At 34.5% G+C, this 20821-nt stretch overlaps 1 protein-coding gene across 22 annotated transcripts in view; it reads left to right on the top strand.

Moving 5' to 3' along the window:
* The window catches only part of BAZ2B (bromodomain adjacent to zinc finger domain 2B), a 372986-nt gene that overhangs the window by 270892 nt on the left and 81273 nt on the right, over positions 1 to 20821 (top strand). For 17 of the 22 annotated variants that reach the window (XM_053655131.1, XM_053655133.1, XM_053655132.1 and 14 more), the window contains 5 exons: positions 5935 to 6538; positions 8114 to 8407; positions 9499 to 9559; positions 10345 to 10453; positions 10718 to 10819. In XM_053655131.1, the coding sequence (XP_053511106.1) occupies positions 5935 to 6538; positions 8114 to 8407; positions 9499 to 9559; positions 10345 to 10453; positions 10718 to 10819 (1170 nt within the window). The remainder of the gene's footprint in view (positions 1 to 5934; positions 6539 to 8113; positions 8408 to 9498; positions 9560 to 10344; positions 10454 to 10717; positions 10820 to 20821) is intronic. The other 5 variants (XM_053655149.1, XM_053655148.1, XM_053655143.1 and 2 more) reach the window with 2 other exon arrangements.

Below are 20821 nucleotides of genomic sequence, written 5' to 3'. Positions count from 1 at the left end.
GCAAGGGCCTACCCCCTCTAAGCAGGATTTACTTCAGTGAGCCTCTGGTTTCCCTTGAGTGTGTCACCTGTGGTGGTGGTGGGTGGGTGGTGACCTTCAATGTGGTCGTAAGCTGTCTTCTGGGCACGCTGGCTCTTGAGCCTCCCAGGAGGCGCCAACCAAGGTCAGTAGCCACGCGTTCTCTGCCCACGGCCACCTAGCATGAGCTACACATTATCTGCAGATGGCTGCTACTTTTGCAGGGCTTGGAGGTGCCCACACAAGACCAAGCTATTAACTAAGGCCAACTACTGCTAGTGCCAGTCCTGGGGCCACTTAGTGAGAGGTCTGAGGCACGCTGCTTATTTGAGAGATTTTAGAAAAATCTGAAGCATGAGCCAAGACAGGCCATTTGTATGGAAACACTACTGGAAGCAGTTTGGGTGGGCCCAAAATTTGGGTGGAGCATGGCCTCAGTTTGGGTGGAGCAGTTTGGGTGGAGCACACTGTGTGAGCCAGGTTGAAGGAGACTCAGTTATGGTGCTTGTCAGCCCGCTCTGTGCAGGGGAGGGCTTGGAAAAGGAACAATGGCCTCCGCCAACACCTCTGTCTGGGAGAAAGCTCCATTTCTCGACCTGGAGCTGTACAGTGCAGTTTTTCCCCATATGTCCCTGGTGCCTTATAAGCTACTGCTGTGGCACTAGAGGTCAAAGGGAGTAAGTCCAAGTAAATCCTTGCATGGGTCCTTTAAGAGGAAGTGCCTGAGACTCCAGAAGCCTGTCTCGCTCAACCTCAATCCCCACTGCTTTTTACAGCCAGAAGTTATGGGGACTTCTCATCCTGACACTGGAATCCTGGGATGAGGGGCTTGGTATACTGGGACCCCTTGATCCTCGGGGTGCCTCCGCAGTGGAGATATGTCTCCCAGTTTTTATCACATGTGGGTGTGGGATCAGCCTGTTCCATGTCTCTGCTCCCTCCTACCAATCTTGATGTAGCTTCTTTAATTCCCCACTTGTAGGACTGTCATTCAGCCAGATTTCAGGTGGTTGTGAATGATGTTTGTTCGGTAGTTTAGTTGTAATTTTGACATGGTTGTGGGAGGAGGCGAGTACCGTGTTTACTTATGCCGCTATCTTGTCTGGAAATTTTGGGGCTATTTTAATTCTCATTAATGTATATTCTACTATAACAGAAATTAATTTACTGAGTAACATCAAGAAATATGTGCATTCTGAAAGGCTTTTTAATTTTCTTCAAAGAATTTCTTAATTAAAGAATTTTATATGACTGCTATGAGAAAGTCACTTGTTAAATACTTGCTTAAAAATGTAGTCATGCAGTGCTTTCTACATATATGGTCTTATGTAATCCTTATAAAACTATGTGAGAAGTAAGTCTCAGAGACGCTAAGCCACTTGCCAACATCACCTAACAACTTAAGAGCAGAAGTGTTGTATGCCAAGGGCTAACTGAGTTCAAAGCCCATGGTTAAAATGAAATAATTTAGTGTTTCTGAAACAGTAGGAGTTAATGGAAGATATTTATGTGAGTGGGCATTCACATTAGACTCAACTCTAAATGACTTTATCTAGTTGCTTTCGGTACCTAGTATTGACTTAAAGGTATTTTATAAATATTTCTTCTATATGTTTTTTTCTATATATGAATGTGTAATAAAAATAATTTTGCTTTATTTCTTATGAGAGATTCAATTTTTTCATGATATTCACTATATGTCTGCCTCCCTCACTAGTGTGTGCTTTTCTGAAGTGTTATGTAATCATTGGGTCCCTCCATACTCTTACACTGTGGACATTTCATTCAAATCAATACATTGGGTTGGTCAAAAAGTCCATGTGTTTTTTTCTATAAAAGACATATTTTTTCTGTGGTACATTTACACAATAGAATACTACACAGCAGAGACAAACAAGGAACTCCTACCCTTTGCAACAGCATGAATGGAACTGGAGAACATTATGCTAAGTGAAATAAATCAGGCAGTGAAAAACAAATACAATACGATCTCACCTATAAGTGGAATAATCAGTCAAACAAACAAACAAGCGAAATATAACCAGAGACATGGAAATAAAGAACAAACTGACAGTAACCAGAGAGGAGGGGGGAGAAGGGTAATAGGGGATAATAGGGGAAGGTCCCTCAACAAACATGTGTAAAGGACACGTGGACAAAGCCAGCAGGTAGGTTTGAAGGTGGGAAGCAGAAATGGGTGGGGTGGGGGGCCGTGGTGGGGTAAAAATATAGACAACTGTGTTTGAACAACAATTTAAAAAAATGAAAAAAGATATTTTTCATTTTAACTTTTGTCACCAATAACTTTTTTGCTGTTGTGTAGTTTTTATTTCATAATCATAAACTTAACTCCGTAATCCAGCTTGACCTGGAAGGGTAAGGAAAATATGGAACCCAATGAACTGCAGCAAGAGCACGAAGAGTATAGATCATTCCCAGCAGATGGGGGTGAGGGGTTGCTCTCCTGAGCTACAAAAGAAATGGTCTGGTGGCTAAGATAAAACATAATTATAATTAGTGTTTTCCACGGTCAGTGATGGTAATGTTTTTGCTGCTCCTGCCATTCTTGGGCCCGTAGCACTCCATGGATGTCAAAAGGTCCATGCTGTCTGTCTTTCACCTGGACGAAGACCACTTGTTTGCCATCCAGCCACTCGGTCTTGGCAGTGCAGATGAAAAACTGGGAACTGTTTGTGTTGGGTGCAGCATTTGCCATGGACAAGATGCCAGGACCTGTGTGCTTCAGGATGAAATCCTCATCAACAAATTTCTCTTGTAGATGGACTTGCCACCTGTGCCATTGTGGTGTGTGAAGTCCCCACGCTGGCATGTAAATCCTAGGATAATTCTGTGAAAGAGGGAACCTTATAACCAAAACCTTTCTCCCCAGTGCTCAGAGCACAGAAGTTTTCTGCTATCTTTCTAACTTTGTCTGCAAAAAGCTCAAAGAGACATGGTCAAAGGGCTGGCTATCAACAGTGATGTCAAAGAACATGGTAGGATTGACCATAGCCAGGTACTGGAAGATATGGGGCGGCAGTGGCCTCTGAAATGCTAATTTTCACCAATAACTTTATGGATTTGGATGTTTTGAGTATGGCGACTGTTTTCCACTGTTGTCTTCTAGTGGGTAGAGGCCAGGGCTGCTGCTGAACATCTTCCAATATATAAGACAGCCCCATAGCAAAGAATTATATGGACAGAATGTCAGTAGTACCAAAAAACTTTGCAAACCACTTTTGACATATTCGATCAGTCACAGCACCTTCACATACACTGCACAAGTCCGTTTTGTGTTTCAGTTTCATTTTTACCTTTCGTAAAATAATATAAGATGCTGAAAGTGTTTTGTATTTTCTTCCATGTTCAATATTAAAATGACTACACAAAAATTCACCAATGTTGATAAGCTTTTTTAAAATGCATGCTGATATGACAGCTGTCATAATGCAATCTAACAAAATTCTTTCAAGTGAAGTTAAAGACAACCAAGCATTATGAGAGCCATTGTATGGAAAGAACTAAATGAATTTTTTGGCCAACCCAATACATTAATTGGATATGTAGACCAGGAGTGAATTTTCTTTACCAGTTTTGCCTGGAGGATTTTTTGTCATCTTCAGAATCTTAGGTAGGGGCTGGGGAGCAAGGGCTTGGAGATAGAATAGAGAGCTTCAAACATATGTCTTCCTATAGTCCCATTTATGTTCCACCCCCCATATCAAAAGTGACAGCATCCTTCCTGCAAAAGAGTAACTGATGTTAGTCTGGGATATAAAATGCAGATATCTTTGGTTATTTTTGAAAACCTTCAGATATCAAAATATGGGAAGAGATTCTTCAGAACTATAAAGTAAGGATCGATTTCAGAAAATTAAAATATAAACTTAAGGGAATGTGTGAAGTTTTCATGACTGTTTTTGATCCTGTATATTTAGAGGAAAAATTATTACCTATTAAAAAACTACAAAATGATTATGTGACATAATTGTGTTCTATGAAATGACAGTACACCAAGTTTTTCTGCTGAACGTTTAAATTATAATAGCATATGTATATGTGGAGTTTAAGCACTATATATACATACTTGTATACAGTGTAGTATAGCATGCAATATTTATGTCATATAAAGTGTCATATAAATATTAACAAAAGGAAGTATTTTAAAGCATTAAGAATTCTGCTATGAAATTACTTTTAAAAGGTAAATGTAATTATTTGGTATAATTTTCGTATTTTATTCAGTGATTAAATATTAATTAAGCACTTTCTCTTTTTGAGGTGTTCCCTTAGGTATAAATATTATGTGACAATCTCTGTTTACAATGAATTATTTTAATAATTTTCTAAATTAATACAGTGATGATGTTAATATACTAAAGAAGCTCATATAGGAATTGCATGCTGCTGCTCGGTACCTGTGTTTAAATATGTAATAAGTCACTTTGTGTGGCATTTCATCTACATGTATCCTGTGAAATGCCCACCAAATGCTGCCTTGACCAAAACCTGGGTCCAGTGCTAATAGCACTGCTGATTTTAATTACAAAGCAACAATTTTCTTTTTTTTTTCTTTCTTTCCTTTTTTAAAATCCTCACCCAAAAATATATTAAGAGAGAGGAAGGGTGGAGAGAGAGAAAGACAAAGACCTCTGTGTGAGAGAGAAACATCAATCTGTTTGTTACCCCCTTCCCCTGAATACGCCCTGACCGGGATCAAACCCACAACCTAGGCATGTGCCCTGACCAGGAATCAAACCCACAACCTTTTGGTGTCTGGAACAACTCTCCAGCCAGCTGAGGCATCTGACAAGGGCTCAGGGCAATGATTTTCATTACAGAGTTTTATCTTCTGTTTCTGTAACTTAAAATGTTTTAATCATTCTACCTCAGTTTATTTTTGATAATTTTAATTTAATAAACAAAATCTATGAGTTTATTATTTTCAAGAAGATTCTGTAATTTTTTTGTTCCTTTATGATGGAAATTTTAAGGCTTAATGCTTTACAAATTATTAATTTTTCATGAGGATAATTTTTCTAAACTTTTACTATACTCTTTCCAATGCTAATATGCTGAAGGCAGTCTGAAGTAGATGCCACAGAATGCTGAGCCAGCATTTCGATCAGCTTTGCATCATGGGTACTATCGATTGTACAGGATAGAATGTAAGGCGATCGAGATGCTCCAAGGGTAGAGGCCATGAGCGCCTCTGGCTGGGACAAACACGGAAGGCTTCTTGAGTTAGATTTTGGAGAATGAACAGCAGTTCATCAGCTTAATATTTACAAATGGAGGGTGTTTTATGCAGAGAAAATAGTCGTAACTAAACATGGCGTCATGGAAGTATGACATGCAGAGGGTGTGTCAGGTAGTCTGGTTAGACTAGAAAGGTAGGGCAGTGCCTACCTGAGAAGTAATCTGAATGTCAGAAATATTTAGGCTTTATAAAGTTGGCAATGATGGAAGAGGCACTAAAACTTTTGACTGGGAAGCTAATATATAATATTAAACTTACATTAAGATTTAATTGGCATTAGTGTATAGCATCTATTGAGAGTTGATTGAGCAATATTTTAATGAAAGACTTCAAAAGCTATAGTCATATGGCTGATTCGAAGCAAAGTAAAGGGTGATTTTAGAGGTTCAGTCTTGCATTATTTAGAAAATGGGAGCAATAAGAAAGAAAGGGGGATAGTCAGGAAACAAGGGGAAAACACTAACTGAACTTAAATATATTATGTTGAGCCAAGGTTTAGCAACCAGCTACTCATCACAGCCAGTACTTTTATAGCAGTTTTAATCATGATTTAACTTTGTGTATAAGCATTGTTGTCAGATACTGAAGGAAAGTAAAAGTAATCTTTGTTCTTACAGTACATTATTGATTTGTTCTTTTAACTTATGTTTCAACAGGAACAATATAAACAGACATTTCCAGCACAGTTAAAGAAACAGGAGTCATCCAAGAGCCTGAAGAAAGTTATTGCAGCTTTGTCAAATCCAAAAGGAACCTCTAGTTCACCAGCACATCCAAAACCAACATTAGAAAACAACCACCCTAATCCATTCTTGACAAATGCACTTTTAAGTAATCACCAACCAAATGGAGTTATTCAAAGTGTCATTCAAGAAGCTCCTCTAGCACTTACTACCAAAACTAAAATGCAGAGTAAAATAAGTGAAAACATTGCTACTGCAAGTAGTACCCCTTTTTCCTCACCTGTCAATTTGAGTATAGGTGGGAGAAGGACCCCTGGCAGTCAGACAGCTGTAATGCCCTCCACCTCTCCCATACTCCATAGTCAAGGGAAGGAAAAAGCAGTTAGCAATAATGTCAACCCAGTGAAAACACAACATCACTCTCATCCTGCAAAATCTTTAGTGGAACAGTTTAGAGGAACAGATTCAGACATTCCCAGTAGTAAAGATTCTGAAGATTCAAATGAGGATGAAGAGGAAGATGATGAGGAAGAAGATGAAGATGATGAAGATGATGAATCTGATGACAGCCAATCAGGTTATTTTCAATTTTAAAATTTAAAATATTTCAGTAAATGCTACATGAAAGGAAACATTTTAAAGAGGTTCTTAAGTCACAGCCTTAAAATTGACATCATTCACTGTTTCACACGGCTGTGTATGCTTCTGTAGTGAGCTGGTAAAATAGAGGAGTAACTGAAATTGGAAATCCTAAGTAAAATTCTCAGCTTTCTTATTCACATAACATTAAACAAATAACACTTCAAAGTGAGTATAAATGATGCAGGAATTTCATAAAGTTGCTTAATTTTCATTTAATTCAGGGCTACTCATTGGTTCTTTTTTCATCTCTTCTACTTGATAAAATGTGTCACCGTCATTCAGAAAAACCAAAAACCTAAATCCCCATGGATGTTTATTAGCAACACAGAACTTATTTAACAACATCTAAGCTACTTCTTGATTTTATTTTGATTCGCTTTCTGGTTTTGTGGGGGTTTTTTTGTTGTTTTTATCTTCTTTCTATTTTTCTGCCCCTTCTTGTTCCACAGAGGACTGAAAATTATAAGAAAGCTTAAATTTTAGATACAAATATGAAATACATATTATCAGAATTTTTTGATTTGTTACTGGTCAGCCACAAATCCATTTGTAAATTTTCTAACTGCCAATATATAGTTAGTTATACAAATTAAAGTGTCTGTAAGGTAGAAACAACCTTCTTGCTCAGGATAGAACAACTTTTTCTGTAATATTTTTCCTGTTGTTTCCATAAAGATAACTTCACCTAAAAGATGATGAAAGTCAGTATTAACAACTTTCAAAGACAGCTTTTATAATGAACTTTAATGTATACAGATAATACTACACAAAACACAATTCCACAAAAGCTGTTGTTCTGGAAACCATTAGGATACAGTACAAATATCAGTTCTATGTTTATTAAGTTTAATCCAGGAATAGACTTTACATATCTGTAGGAATGGATGCATTTATGCATTTACATTGCTAGACCAAACTTTCATTACTAAGTCATTACATTACCCCACACAATTATTTCAGTAATTCTAGTCTTAGTGAAACCTGAGAAGCCTGATGGAGTCTTAACGTACAGTAACTGCAGCCAAAAGAGCCCAGACTCTCCTCCAGAGGATTGTTCTCTTTTATTTCAAAGTCCAGATGAAAGAGTAATGGTAGGCCCCATCTCTTCCTCATACTGAACCTAATATAGTTTGTAACCTATTGGGATCTATTAATTTAAATAATCAATTCTATTCCCGCTGTATTTTAGTTTTTCCATTAAATTAAAAGTAATTTAAAGCCACTAAACAGAACTCACCATGTGAATAGTGTCATATGAGAAGAACTGTTTTATGAGTAAAGTTTTGAGTGAAATGGATACTTTCAATGAAGAATTTTGAGGATCTATAGGCTGCATACCCTGTACCCTAATAGCTTGCAAGATAGTAATAAAAATTTACTCTTCAGGAAGATTGCTCATTTGAGTTCTCATTCACAGATGCTGGTTCCTGAACTATTCCATTTAGGTACAAACTGCAAATTGTTGTTGATTATCTAGTTATAATATACAAATGCTTCTTTTACTTCCCAGAATCAGATAGTAATTCAGAATCAGATACAGAAGGATCAGAAGAAGATGATGATGATGATAAAGACCAAGATGAATCAGATAGTGATACTGAAGGAGAGAAAACTTCAATGAAACTGAATAAAACAACCTCCTCTGTCAAAAGCCCTTCCATCAGTCTCACAGCTCACTCAACACCTCGTAACCTCCACATAGCAAAAGCCCCAGGCTCTGCTCCTGCTGCCTTATGTTCTGAATCCCAGTCACCTGCTTTTCTTGGCACACCTTCTTCCACACTTACTTCAAGTCCACACTCTGGTACCTACACTTTGTTTTTATTATTGTGAAGTAGAAGGCAAACCATAGCAAGAATTCTTATTTATACAGTGTTCTGAGGATGATCTCATTGGAATCAAGTTACAGCTAGGTTTAGGTTGGCTAAGAAACGTCAGCATGTATTTTCAAAGGCTATGACCCATTACAATTTTTATTCTCAGTGCTTGCAATTTTAGAACCTGCTTAATGACAGCTCTTGATTTTGAATACTTTCCTGCTTCTGTGTTTAGTTTATGCTTCTAGAATTTAGTATTTGATTGACAGTGGACTTCTTTTGTACTTTATAAAAGTGAGCTCACTTGGTTACTTAAGATACAATTGCATATCTGCCCAACACATGGTCAGTGTCATTTTTATTAGTGAGTAGCATTATTAGTCATTAACATACCACATCTTTATTTTTCTATTTGACCTTTTATAAACTTCTAGAGATCTTTGTTGAAAGTTTTTACATTAATATTCTAAAACTGTCCTCTATTCTCATTTCAATAGCTAGGAATATATTGAGGTGTGTAGTGAAATATTGTATTGATAATATATATTTGTGTTTGTGAAACTTGGTTGTCATCTGAAAAGTTTTACATGTAATTATAATCTAATTCCTGTGTACTTTAATTAAAAGAATTAGTAGTATTTTAGACTATGAATTTATATAAACTTAGACATTAAACTATTTTTAAATATATGAGCCAGCTGTTGAAATTTTTCAGCATCTTAAAACTCATTTTCAAAGAAAACAACTGTATATGGTTGTCTAAACTTACTTCCCTCCTATTTTAGACAATTTTAAATAGCAAAATGAACGGAAAACTATGTATTTTTACCTTGCTTTGTATTCTTGTTGGAGGGAAAGACTAGTTTTTGTCATGCAGACCAAAGGAAATAAAAAGAGCCTCTCTACTTCATACGTTGTGTTTTGTTGAACCTTCTAAAAATAACGTACACATGGCAGGACAACACTAATAATCCGAGTAATTAAGATATTTTATTTAAAGAGAAGTTTCAAAACTATCTTAAAAATTGCCATGTGTATAAACTCATCTTTTATGTTAACTGACTGAATTTTCTTGAAGGCACTTCTAAACGAAGAAGAGTAACAGATGAACGTGAACTGCGCATTCCTTTGGAATATGGGTATGGAAAATTAGATTTCTCTTTCTGCTTTTCCCACACATACTTTTATGCATGCTTGATTTCTCATTCTCTACTATTAATAAAGTGAGTATACTACATAGTATCTATTAGAGCAGAAGAGATAGGACAAAGGCCAAATAAGATGCTTTTTCAGAAAACTAAGATTAAGGCTAACTGCTCTGTTGAGATGTGGCAGAGCTGGGTTCGGAGCGTGCCTCCAAGTGGAAATGTGACTGAAAAAGAAACGAGCAAGTCATCTCGCAAAGGGCAGGGACACAGTTAAGAGTGATACAGGTTTTGTAAATATCAAATTAAAGGACAGGGAAAGCCGTTGTGGGCAAGACTGAGGAAACTTGACCAGAGTTTGGCTAAAATGCTTTACTTGGAACTGAGAAGTTTCACACTAGAAAAGCATGATTCTCCAAGAACAGGTTTCCTTTCCTCTTCTCCCTTACAGCTTTTCAGATAAAAAAAAATCAGAAAACATTGACACATGTTATGGAATATATCTCAATTTAATACCAGTTATGATTTCTAAAAAATGTAATAGAGTTTAGTATTTGTAACTTCAGTCTTTGATTAATTTTTAATTGAATTGCTTACCTAAAAATTGAAATAATTTTAATAGTAAATGCATCTGAATTGTATAACTGGGGTTTAATATTTGTTTTTTTGTGTGTGCTTATCATGTTTTTCTGAAGAGCATGTATTCTTAAAAGTTGTTTTTAGTTTTTAGGAGTTTTCTTATTTAAGTATGTTATAATTCTCATTTCTGTTATGTATAGCTGGCAGAGAGAGACAAGAATAAGAAACTTTGGAGGGCGCCTTCAAGGAGAAGTAGCGTATTATGCTCCATGTGGAAAGAAACTTAGGCAGTACCCTGAAGTAATAAAGGTACATACTTTTCACCAAATAACATACATTTGGTGCCTATTACGCATGCTTATGGAAAAAAAAGGTTCACTCCTTTCTCAGATAAGTTCCTTGATGCAAAATCTTCTCTGTATGGGACTAATGTACTTAATCTAAATTGAACTCCTATAAATCCATAGCCCCTTCATAGAATATGCAAAACAGTAGTGTCCTGAAGATAGCTATACATCAAAGCTGGGTTGTCATTATTAAAACCTGAAGTGGAAAAATATGTGATTTTTTCAGTATCTCAGCAGAAATGGAATAATGGATATCTCAAGGGACAATTTCAGCTTCAGTGCAAAAATAAGAGTGGGTGACTTCTATGAAGCCAGAGATGGACCGCAGGTATCCACTTTTTAAAAAGTATAGTCTTTAAACCAAAAAGTAGTACCATACCTACTTGAATTAAATTTCACTACACTCTGTTAGTTAATTGGTATAGCTATTCATATAACTTCATGGTAAACCCTCACTGAGTTCTCAGTTTACTGTTTCAGTAGCAAGGAGCTTTGACATATAGATGTCTTTTTCAAATTTTTACGTACACTTTTTCCTGTTTGTTAATTCTGTTAATAATTTTACAGTTTATACAGGTATAAAAGTATCTGCATGTTCATGTGAAATACAGAAAAGCATTAGTTCCCTGAAAGGTTAACAGTTTTTTTAGAATTAATTTAAATAGGAAAAACATGTTGTTTTAAGTCAGACTAAAAGAGGACAAATATGCCTTAGTTTTGGGGAATGATCTTATTATTTGATTATGCCATGCTACATGATCCATTTTCACAGTGTAATTTTGAGGGGAGGTGTATTTGCTTAATATTAGATAAGTAAAATTTCTGCTTTTCAAAGAAATTGAATTTTTATTTTCTTTCTTTTTATTTTTTTTACAATTTTTATTTATTTATTTTTAGAGAGAGGGGAAGGAAGGGAGACAGAGAGGGATAAAAACATCATTGTGTTGTTGCCTGTCCAGTGCCTCCAACTGGGAACCTGGCCTGCAGCCCAGGCGTGTGCCCTGACTGGGAATCGGACTGGTGACCCTTTGGTTTGCAGGCCAGCAGCACTCAATCTACTGAGCCATACCAGCCAGGGCAGAAATTGAATTTTTAAACTAATATTACACGGTTCTGAAAATATTACCACAGCTCCTTTTCAGCTTGATAGTTTAATATACAGCACCATTAATCAGAACAAAAAACCTACCAGGGGGATCTCATTTCCTTTGTTTTGCCTTTGTATCTTACTTGGATACAGCTGCATATCCTCATTATTCCCTTTAACTTTATCAGCTCCATTGAAGAAGTCCTCATTAAGGAGTGATAAGACCTAGATTCTTGTTAATCCATGAAATGGTTTTGTGATTTCAAATAGCAAATAATGTCCCCCTTTCCCTCAACTTCTTTATCTGCAAAATAGAGCCAATAATAATTTTTACTTCTGTTTCATAGGATTATAGTAAGGTTAAAATGAGATAATATGCATGAATGTATTTCAAAGGGTTAAAATGCTCTGCTAACTGAAGTTGATACCTTCTTTCTTGATTGACTATTTCTTTCATTGGCTGAAGATAGCTCACAGAAAGAATCTTTTCCGGAAATTAATATTTCCTACTGTGATTAGGCAGACTTTACTATTCTATCTTACCTTCTAGTTTTACAGTTAGAGAAATAGAAAAGACATTCCTCATTCTGCAAGAGGTTTATTTTGAGAGCTCAAAGATTAAGGGAATTTTCCAAGCTCACACAGGCTTAAACAAGCTGGACATAACTACAACTCAAGGTTTCTGTTTGTTTGCATTCATGGTATGTCTTATTTTCCATTGTTCAGTACGTTTTAAGGAACAAGTTATATCCAAATCTACTTGTCTTTTTGCTGGTAATTCTAAAATGCCAAAATGTATTTATCTGAGGTTTAACATCTTTATCAAAATATACTTTATATATGTTTACATTTTTACTTCTTAATTTAAAAAGTTTTACTCAGACTAGCTGTGTCCCCAAACAGATTCTCCAAATTTTGGAACCACAGTGGTATTTTACACACTGTATATATAGTGGATCAGTTTTTTCATCACAAAGCATATTAGAAGGCAATAATTATTTTACTTAAAAATTCTTTACATTTTAAACCTTTTGGTTCTTGTTATCAAACCCTTACTTATTTATGGCAAAGATAGCATCATGTTTCCCAGATCAATAGATTTTTGTTCTGAGAGCAAAGCTAATTGCTGTTCAAAACATAAAGGATTTTTAGTTTTGTATCAGTGATAATTAGACTTAATCTCTAAAGCCTCATTAGGCAGAGCAGACTATTCTTTGACATCCATTCACTTTTTATTAAACATAATCAGTGTTTTCGAAATGCATATTGTCTCGCTGAGATATCGGTTCCAATCAAGGAAATATGATGAATTACTAAATCCAGAATATGTTAAGCTGCCAACATTGCAACAGACTCCTGAGGAAAAATATTAGCAATTTTAAGAGCACTTCTCTAGTTAAAAAAAAAATTAGCTGGATTCATTTTAAGATACTTTTAGAGAATATCAGTAAAGGTAAGTAATCCAAAAAATAAATTAATTAGAGGTGATATAGTTGTAGAGACATTCCTATTTCTATATATGGTATGATTAATATGTATCAGCATATAGTTAATTAGAAATATATAATTATATAATCTATGAAAATGAACAAATATATATTTTGTTCAAGTAAATATGATATGTAATAATTTTGATTGGCCTACATTTTGTAGAAGATGTAAAATAAAAGTTGGAAACAGACATGTTATCATGCAGTGATGATCTGTGTGTATTCACAATGTCTGCACCTTTGTACAAATTGTTTAAGGTTCACAGCTGTGAGTACATTATTCTTATATTATTATTTATTAATTATTGTATTATGTTTGATATGAACAAATGTAAACATACTTTTGCACCACCTTGTATGTATTGAAAAACAAAACTATGCATATTGAAAGATGGGAAGGAAATGCCTTAGAAGTTTAATGATGGATATAATGGTTGGTGGTACAGTGGGTCTTTTTCTTCTTCTCTATTCTTACGGGTCTTATATTTTCTAAAATTTGCTTGTGTCACATATGTGAAAAATAATTTTTAATTAAAAAATACCTCTATCCCTTATAATCCAATAAAGGCTAATATTTCCATTTTCCCAATTCATACAGATTATATACAGTGATTTTATGTTAATTACTTATTTTTAATCCTCACCTGAGGATACGTTCATTGATTTTAGAGAGAGGTCAAGGGAGTGGGAGAGAGAGACAAAGACAGACAGACACTGATGTGAGAGAGAAACATTGATTGTTATGCACCCCAACTGGGGATCAAATCTACAACTTAGGTAGATGCTCTCTGACTGGGGATTGAACCAGCAAGCTTTTGGTGCATGGGACAACACTTCAGCCAACTGGGCCACCTGTCCAGGGCTGTGCACAGTGATTTTAAATGCTACTGCTAGAGTTTTCCAAGCTTCATATATCTTTTTTTTGGGGGGGGGGTGGTTAATGACAAATGAAATGCAGTATTTAGAGATTTGTTAGTATTCTTTTTTTTTTAATCTTCACCCAAGGATATGTTTACTGATTTTTGAAAGAGAAAGAAAGGGAGGGAGGGAGAGAGAGGGAGAGATACATCCATGTGTGTCCCAACTGGGGATTGAATCTGTAACTTAGGTATGCGCCCTGACCAGGAATCAAACCTGCAACACTTTGGTGTACTGGCTGATGATCCAGCAAATGAGCCATCCAGCCAGGGCTTCATTAGTATTCCTAATCACTCCCCTAACGAAACATTTGCAATGGAAAATACATCTTCTCCATCATACTTTTCATTTCTAACGTACCAAAAAACCCCACCAATACTAGTCCTATAAGTTCTAATTTTGTTAAAGGCATTTCAAAAATTGCACCAGTGCTATCTCAAACCTTTGTATTTTACAAATGAAATTTAGGAGATGATAATCTCTGCTAGAAAATAATATCTACAGTAGGTAACCATGGTTATTTATATAAGTTAATCAATTTTTACTCAATATATTCATAAGGTTAAGAAAGTAATTACATATATACTTAAAACAGCAAAAATTTGTTGAAAATGCTGGCTAACTTAGTCTAAGTTTAGTACAATAATACTAGACAGTATGAGAAGCTCAAGTAGAAGTAGGAGACCTCATATTTATGGAAATTTAAGTAAATTTATCATTAATTACAGGACAATAATCTGATGATTACCTTTGAAGATAATAAAAAAAGAGAAGCTCTTATATCAAGTAAATTGATAAGGTTGACCCAAGAAGTGGGGGTGGGCTTTAATCTAGTCATTACCAGCTTTATTTATTTCAGTCTATAAATGTAACATGTTAAATCAGGTACATGTCAGTATCTACTCAGACAGAAAACACTTCCTATCAGCTTCTAAAGAAACCATGATTTTAGGGATGATAGACTCCATGGAACAAAAAGAACTCTGTAGTATTTATAAATCCACGCTTTACTGGTTGGCTACCTGCTACTGAAACGCTGTTAACTATTTAGCCAGTGAAAAGGATGTAAGATAAATAGATTTCTTACAGACTTTTTCATCACATTATAATGAACTTATTTAGCCTAATTTTTATCCTTGTCTTTATTTTATTTTGTTTTTGAGTGTCAAGGTAATAGAAAGTAAGGTCAAGCTAGATTTTTTTTAATTTTTGGTAAATATAAAATAGGGTTATTTTTAATTATATAAGTATGATAGGTAAAAAAGTAAAAAGTATTCACATTTTATTAGGTATATATGAAAGCTTCAAAATAAATTCTTAATGACAAAGATTATCTTGAAATATTTGATAATCTACAATGAAAATTGTTTTCTGTGAATTATAGAGAAGAAAAACATTTAAGCATAAATATAACAATTATGTTTATTTTTTCAACCAGGAAGTTTACAAAGCATAGAGTAATGAATATCTACTGTGTTGAGGCTAAAAAAGCAAAGAAAAGGAAAGATACAAAGTGGGTGGAATTTAAAAGTGATTAAGAAAATATTGCTTCCTCTATTCAAGAACTTTTTTTAAAAGGTATTTCTATTTAACGGCACAAGGCCATGAGAATAGGAAATTGTCTATAAGTCTTCCTGAAAGAGCCCCTTTTCTTTGTCACTTAGTCAATAAATATTTGTGGCAAATATTTAATGTACCAGGCATTTTTTTCTCCAAATAAATTTTCCCTAAAGACATTTTCCATAAAGAAAATTGTGAACGTATTTCACTACAGAAATGAACTGCAAAGACTGACTTTGAGGAAAAATTAGTTTTCGTACAGAAACTGAAGAGTACAAAAGAAATAGAAATTATGATCGCTGGCCTAGAGGAGCTCATTGTTTGGGAAAGACAAAACACTAAACACAGTGCTGTCCTGCTAAAAGTCAGGATTTTGTTAATGAATAAAGTCTTCACAGTAAAGCAGGCAACATGTGATCTTTGGCAAGATTGTAATGCTGGTAAATAAGTAAAGAACAAAAGATTCAGAGTCAACAACCAGGGTTCTAATTCAACTCTGCTGTTAACTGTCACACCTAATTCAACATAGCTGTGGGCACAGAGGGGCTCTGAGAACATGAGAGATCACTGCCAGAAATCTAAAAGTCTGGAAATTCATGTCACTAATCTACCAGGTAGGGTTTTTGATGGGTAGACACAGGCCTACACTTAGAAGGCCAAATGTATGAATCCAAGTGTGGAGCTGAGGAGTTATTTTTGAAAGTCATGACTCTCAGAGTATAACCTACTGGGTATAACTGGAAAGCATAGTTGGCATGTGGAAATGATTGTATTAGACCACATCTTTCTTTTTTAGTAGTTGACAACCATCTCTCAGCATAGATGGCTGCTTCTACTGTTTCTCATCTTTAAAGTGCTATTCAGGGTATGATAGTAATAAGCTATAGGATTAGAGTAAATTAAGAATCTCTAATGATATAAAGTTGATTGTATATAAAACTCACTACTTGCCTCTGGCACTGTAAAGTAGCTAAAACTAAACATAATGCTTAACTTTGAAATAGATGTAAGGAAATCCAACAAAATTTTTATTTTTCTCATGATATTAACTTGAATGTTTTCCTTACAATGTGAAATGTCAAGTTTTGTTAAAAATATTTATTCGTCTCTTCTTTTGCTTGTGCCCTGAGAGTTTTCTTAGATTTTTAGCAAGGTAGTTCAGTGTTCTTTATAACTTTGGAAAACTGAAGCCTACTTTTCTAGGTCTTAATTCCCTCCTCTGTGGTACGAAATGTGTATACACACACACACACACACACACACACACACACACACACACACACATAAATACAATGTGCATATATATATATATATATATATATATATATATATGAAGGGCTTTAATAACAATTCCTTTTTAGGTATAAAGTTCTAAAAGTATTTTTTAAGTAAACTATTTATTAAGAAGTAAAGGATTCTGAAAATGTTCTTTCTAAAAGAAAAGTAAAAAAATAACTTGTTTCCTTGAGCCATGGTTAAATTTACTGAAAGTAACTAACTTTGAACTATTCAGTAAAGGATCAATTTGCTGAATGACTAACAGACCTAAAGTTGTCAGGCCAAATACCTTAGCCCAGATTTAAAACATTCACCACAGGTGTTTTACTGGGGTATACACAGGTCCCGATCTAGATGAGTAACGTTCACCCCACTTCCATGACACTGAGCAGGTGAGCAGCACTAGGCATCTCAGACGTGAACAGGAGAAACTGACAGTGGCCCGGAGCTACAAATCCAAGGAAAACTGCTGCAGCAAAGTCTTAGTGATACTAAAACTTAAAAAGTAAAAATCTTCAGTCACTTGGCAAATAATAGATCATTCAGTGAATTAGCTTTTGGCAGACTGGTTCACTTCATTTACTTATTACATACTGCTTTCTCCCCCAAATAAATTTACTTACAAGTATATAAAATCAGAGAAAATGAGAGCCACAAAAGAAAAATTAAGACATCTAGGATATAAAATTGAAGCAGGAATGAGACTTGAGAACACATCCCAATAAGACCTGAACAAGTTGCTGGTAAACCACAAATTTACTTTAGTTTTTTGTGAAGTGTAGGAAAACCAATTAATTAGGCCATTCTCGGTCCATAAGATAAGGTTAAAATAAACCAATTGGTCATGAGTTGTTCAGCCATACTTTAGAGTATCAATTATGAAGATAATAATAGAAATGTCAATTATGAAAAATAATAGAAAAGTAAAATAGAAAGGTTTACTTACATTAAATTTCATAATCTTTTTTGAATTTCTGAATACAGAAAACATTTAAAAAGTAATTCATTTAAAGTAGATGTTTTCTTTAAGCTTTATTTAGTTTTTAAATCATGAAAGACTGAGAACAATGAACTTATTTGCCAATTTTTAATTATTTCTCCATCTTGTATCTTAACTTAGTTCAGGAAGAAATCCATACTACCATTTCCCTTTCCCATGTTGCTTAGAGACCACTTCAGATGGTTTTGGTCTTCATTTAGGCTTTTTTCCTTCATACCCTGGAAGTCCTCTCCATAAAAGAGAAAGTATTCACCTTCTCTTCCAGCTCTAATTCTCAAGCCCTGATCCAGACCACCGTCATTGTGTACGTGGACAGTGAAGACAACTTTCTGTCCCAGTCTCTAAACTCCTTTTCAAATTCATTGCTACTCAGGACATGTTCCTTGAACCACCTGTGTTAGAATAGCTAAGCTAATGTCCTAGTTAAAAATGTTGGTCCTTTTGGGGAGAGGACTCTGTAGTTTACTTTTAGAAAAATGTTATGCCTTGTATAGAATAGGTGCCTCAACAAATGTATAAGTAAAGGAAACTATTTTTATAATATATTTTAGTCTTGTAGCTTACTTTTATAATGTATTAATGTGGACAGTATATAGTGTACCCATATAATTATTTCTTTAATGACTTTTAATCTTCTGAAATAAAACATAAACCTTTTTTTTTTCTTTTCTCCTTTTAGAGTATTTATAGAAGTGAATATGTTATTGCTAAAGATTTAAATTAGTAACTCTTGAAATTTACAGTGGTATAATAGAATTAATTTGTTACCATGTCTGTAGTGTCAATCATTGATTTTCTTTTTATCTGTATCTTTTAAATCTTAGTCAAGAAAAATTATTTTCAGGAACCATTTGCTGTCTTATTCTTAGAAATTAAGAAAAAAATAACCAGCCCTGGCTGGTGTAGCTCAGTGGATTGACCATGGGCCTACGAACCAGACAATTGAGGTTCGATTCCCAGTCAGGGCACATACTGGGGTTGCAGGCCAGTTCCCTGCAGGCCAGTTCCCAGCAGGGGATGCATGAAAGGCAACCATACATTGATGTTTCTCTCCCTCTTTCCTTCCCTTCCCCTCTAAAGATAAATAAATAAAATCTTTAAAAAAAAATAACCATTTTAATGCACAATTTTTAATTGACAGAAATGTTAATAGCAAATGAATCAAGTAATGTAAATTGTATTTGCTTTTTTCAGAGCAAGATTATTGAGAAAAATACCTTTTTTATTCTGGAGTATGAGGTTTTATTAGAAAAATACCTTTTTTTATGCTCACAATTATTTTGGCTACTCAGTAAATTAACACTAAATTGATTAATATTGATAAAAGCTTTTGATTTTTATTAAAATCCATTTCTCATTTTCTAAAATCCAGGAGTCAGGAGACATTACACGTAGCCCAGTACATGCAATTCCTTTAGGAAATATTTGCTTTATAAATGTCAAGGGCAAAATGTAAGTGATAATGTCACTGTATTTGTCTGGTAAGTTTGGGGCCCCAAATATTCTATTTCTTTTTTAACAAAGATATGTTTTTCTTGATGAATAAATACATAACTAAAAATCGTAACTGGATAAAAAAAGAATAAATTGATTGAACCTTTTAAATCTTGGCTAAAAGTTGATTTTATTATTAAGCTACTTTAAAAACTGAATGCAGATTCCTTGACAGACACTTTGTATTAGCCTCTGTCCCTTATCCCAAGTGACACAAATGTCACTTTTATAGTTTCCAATTTATGTAATGCATGCTGCCTTGGTGCCTAAGAGTATAATAGAAAAATGAAAACCTAAACTAATCAAAAGCTTCCTATACTGGTGAACATAAAATTGTTTTGATGGTTTCCTTCTTAGTAGTTTATGGCCTAAAATATAGTTAGTTCAACTATTGTTCCTATTGACTTCATTTCAAATCTCAGAAAAAAATTTTATTTTCCTCAATTAATTTAAAAATTATTTTTAACATGGAAATTGTGAAAAAGAATTAGTATAGTTACCATTTTTAACATGTAGATATGTACTGTATGTTTCAATGTTTTTTTTCTGACACAGTTCTGTCTTGACCTAAGCTTGGCCGTGCTTTTGTGGCTGAATATTGTTACCAGTCACTTACCAACATAAGAACATGTTTGTAACACCAGAGAAGTACATGTAGCAGTTGAAGAGCACAGGTTTAGAGTGAGGCGGTCCTGGGTTTGAATCATAGCTCTGTTCCTTGTTGCCTCTATTCCTTAGGACATTATTTAACCTCACCAGGTCTGAATTCCCTCAGTCGTACTATAGGTACAACAACCATTATACTAGTAAAGCTATTGTGAAGATTAAAGTATATTGTTAATTCAGAATGCCTGAAATAAAGCATATTGCTTGAAATGTGGGATGTAGGTGGCCTGGGTTATGGTAGCAGGAATATTATTTGTATTTTAGTACCCATTAAATGACATATTCATAGATTCCTTGCCCAGGTTAGGAATTATGGCAAAAAATAGAATTCAAGAACTTTTGATTGCTTTTGGTTGCAGAATTACCCAGAGTGGTTCAAGCTAAATTCCTAGTTTTCAATTCTTTTAAGAAAAAAGGTACACTTACAGAGTTTTCTTAATCTTTATACATATCTCAAAAAAATAAGTAAGAAATAGAAGAATTATTTTAAAGGATACTTTTTCTATATATGAACACCATTTTGGACGTATTACTATAAGTAAGGTAATATAGCATTGTATTTGTTTTGATTGACATACAGAGAATTATGAAAACCAGATTCAGAGTGTATCTATGTGCTGAGCAAGATTATTTCTATAATACATTAGCATTATTCTATTGTATGTCTTTGTGTCAGGAGATGTATAATTTAGAATCTCAAATAGACACAGAAGTGGACAAAATAATATATACTATGTGCCCATCATCAGCTTTAGAAATTACCATATGGCCGATACTGTTTTATATATATACACCCATCTGCTTCTCCTCCATAATTTGTTGAAAAAATTATCTTAT

The sequence above is a fragment of the Artibeus jamaicensis genome, unplaced genomic scaffold (assembly GCF_021234435.1).
Source record: "Artibeus jamaicensis isolate MK-2021 breed Jamaican fruit bat unplaced genomic scaffold, CSHL_Jam_final contig_936, whole genome shotgun sequence".
Taxonomy (NCBI): Eukaryota; Metazoa; Chordata; class Mammalia; order Chiroptera; family Phyllostomidae; genus Artibeus; species Artibeus jamaicensis.
The sequence above is the reverse complement of the archived record's forward strand: the minus strand, read 5'-3'. Positions and strand labels throughout refer to the sequence as shown.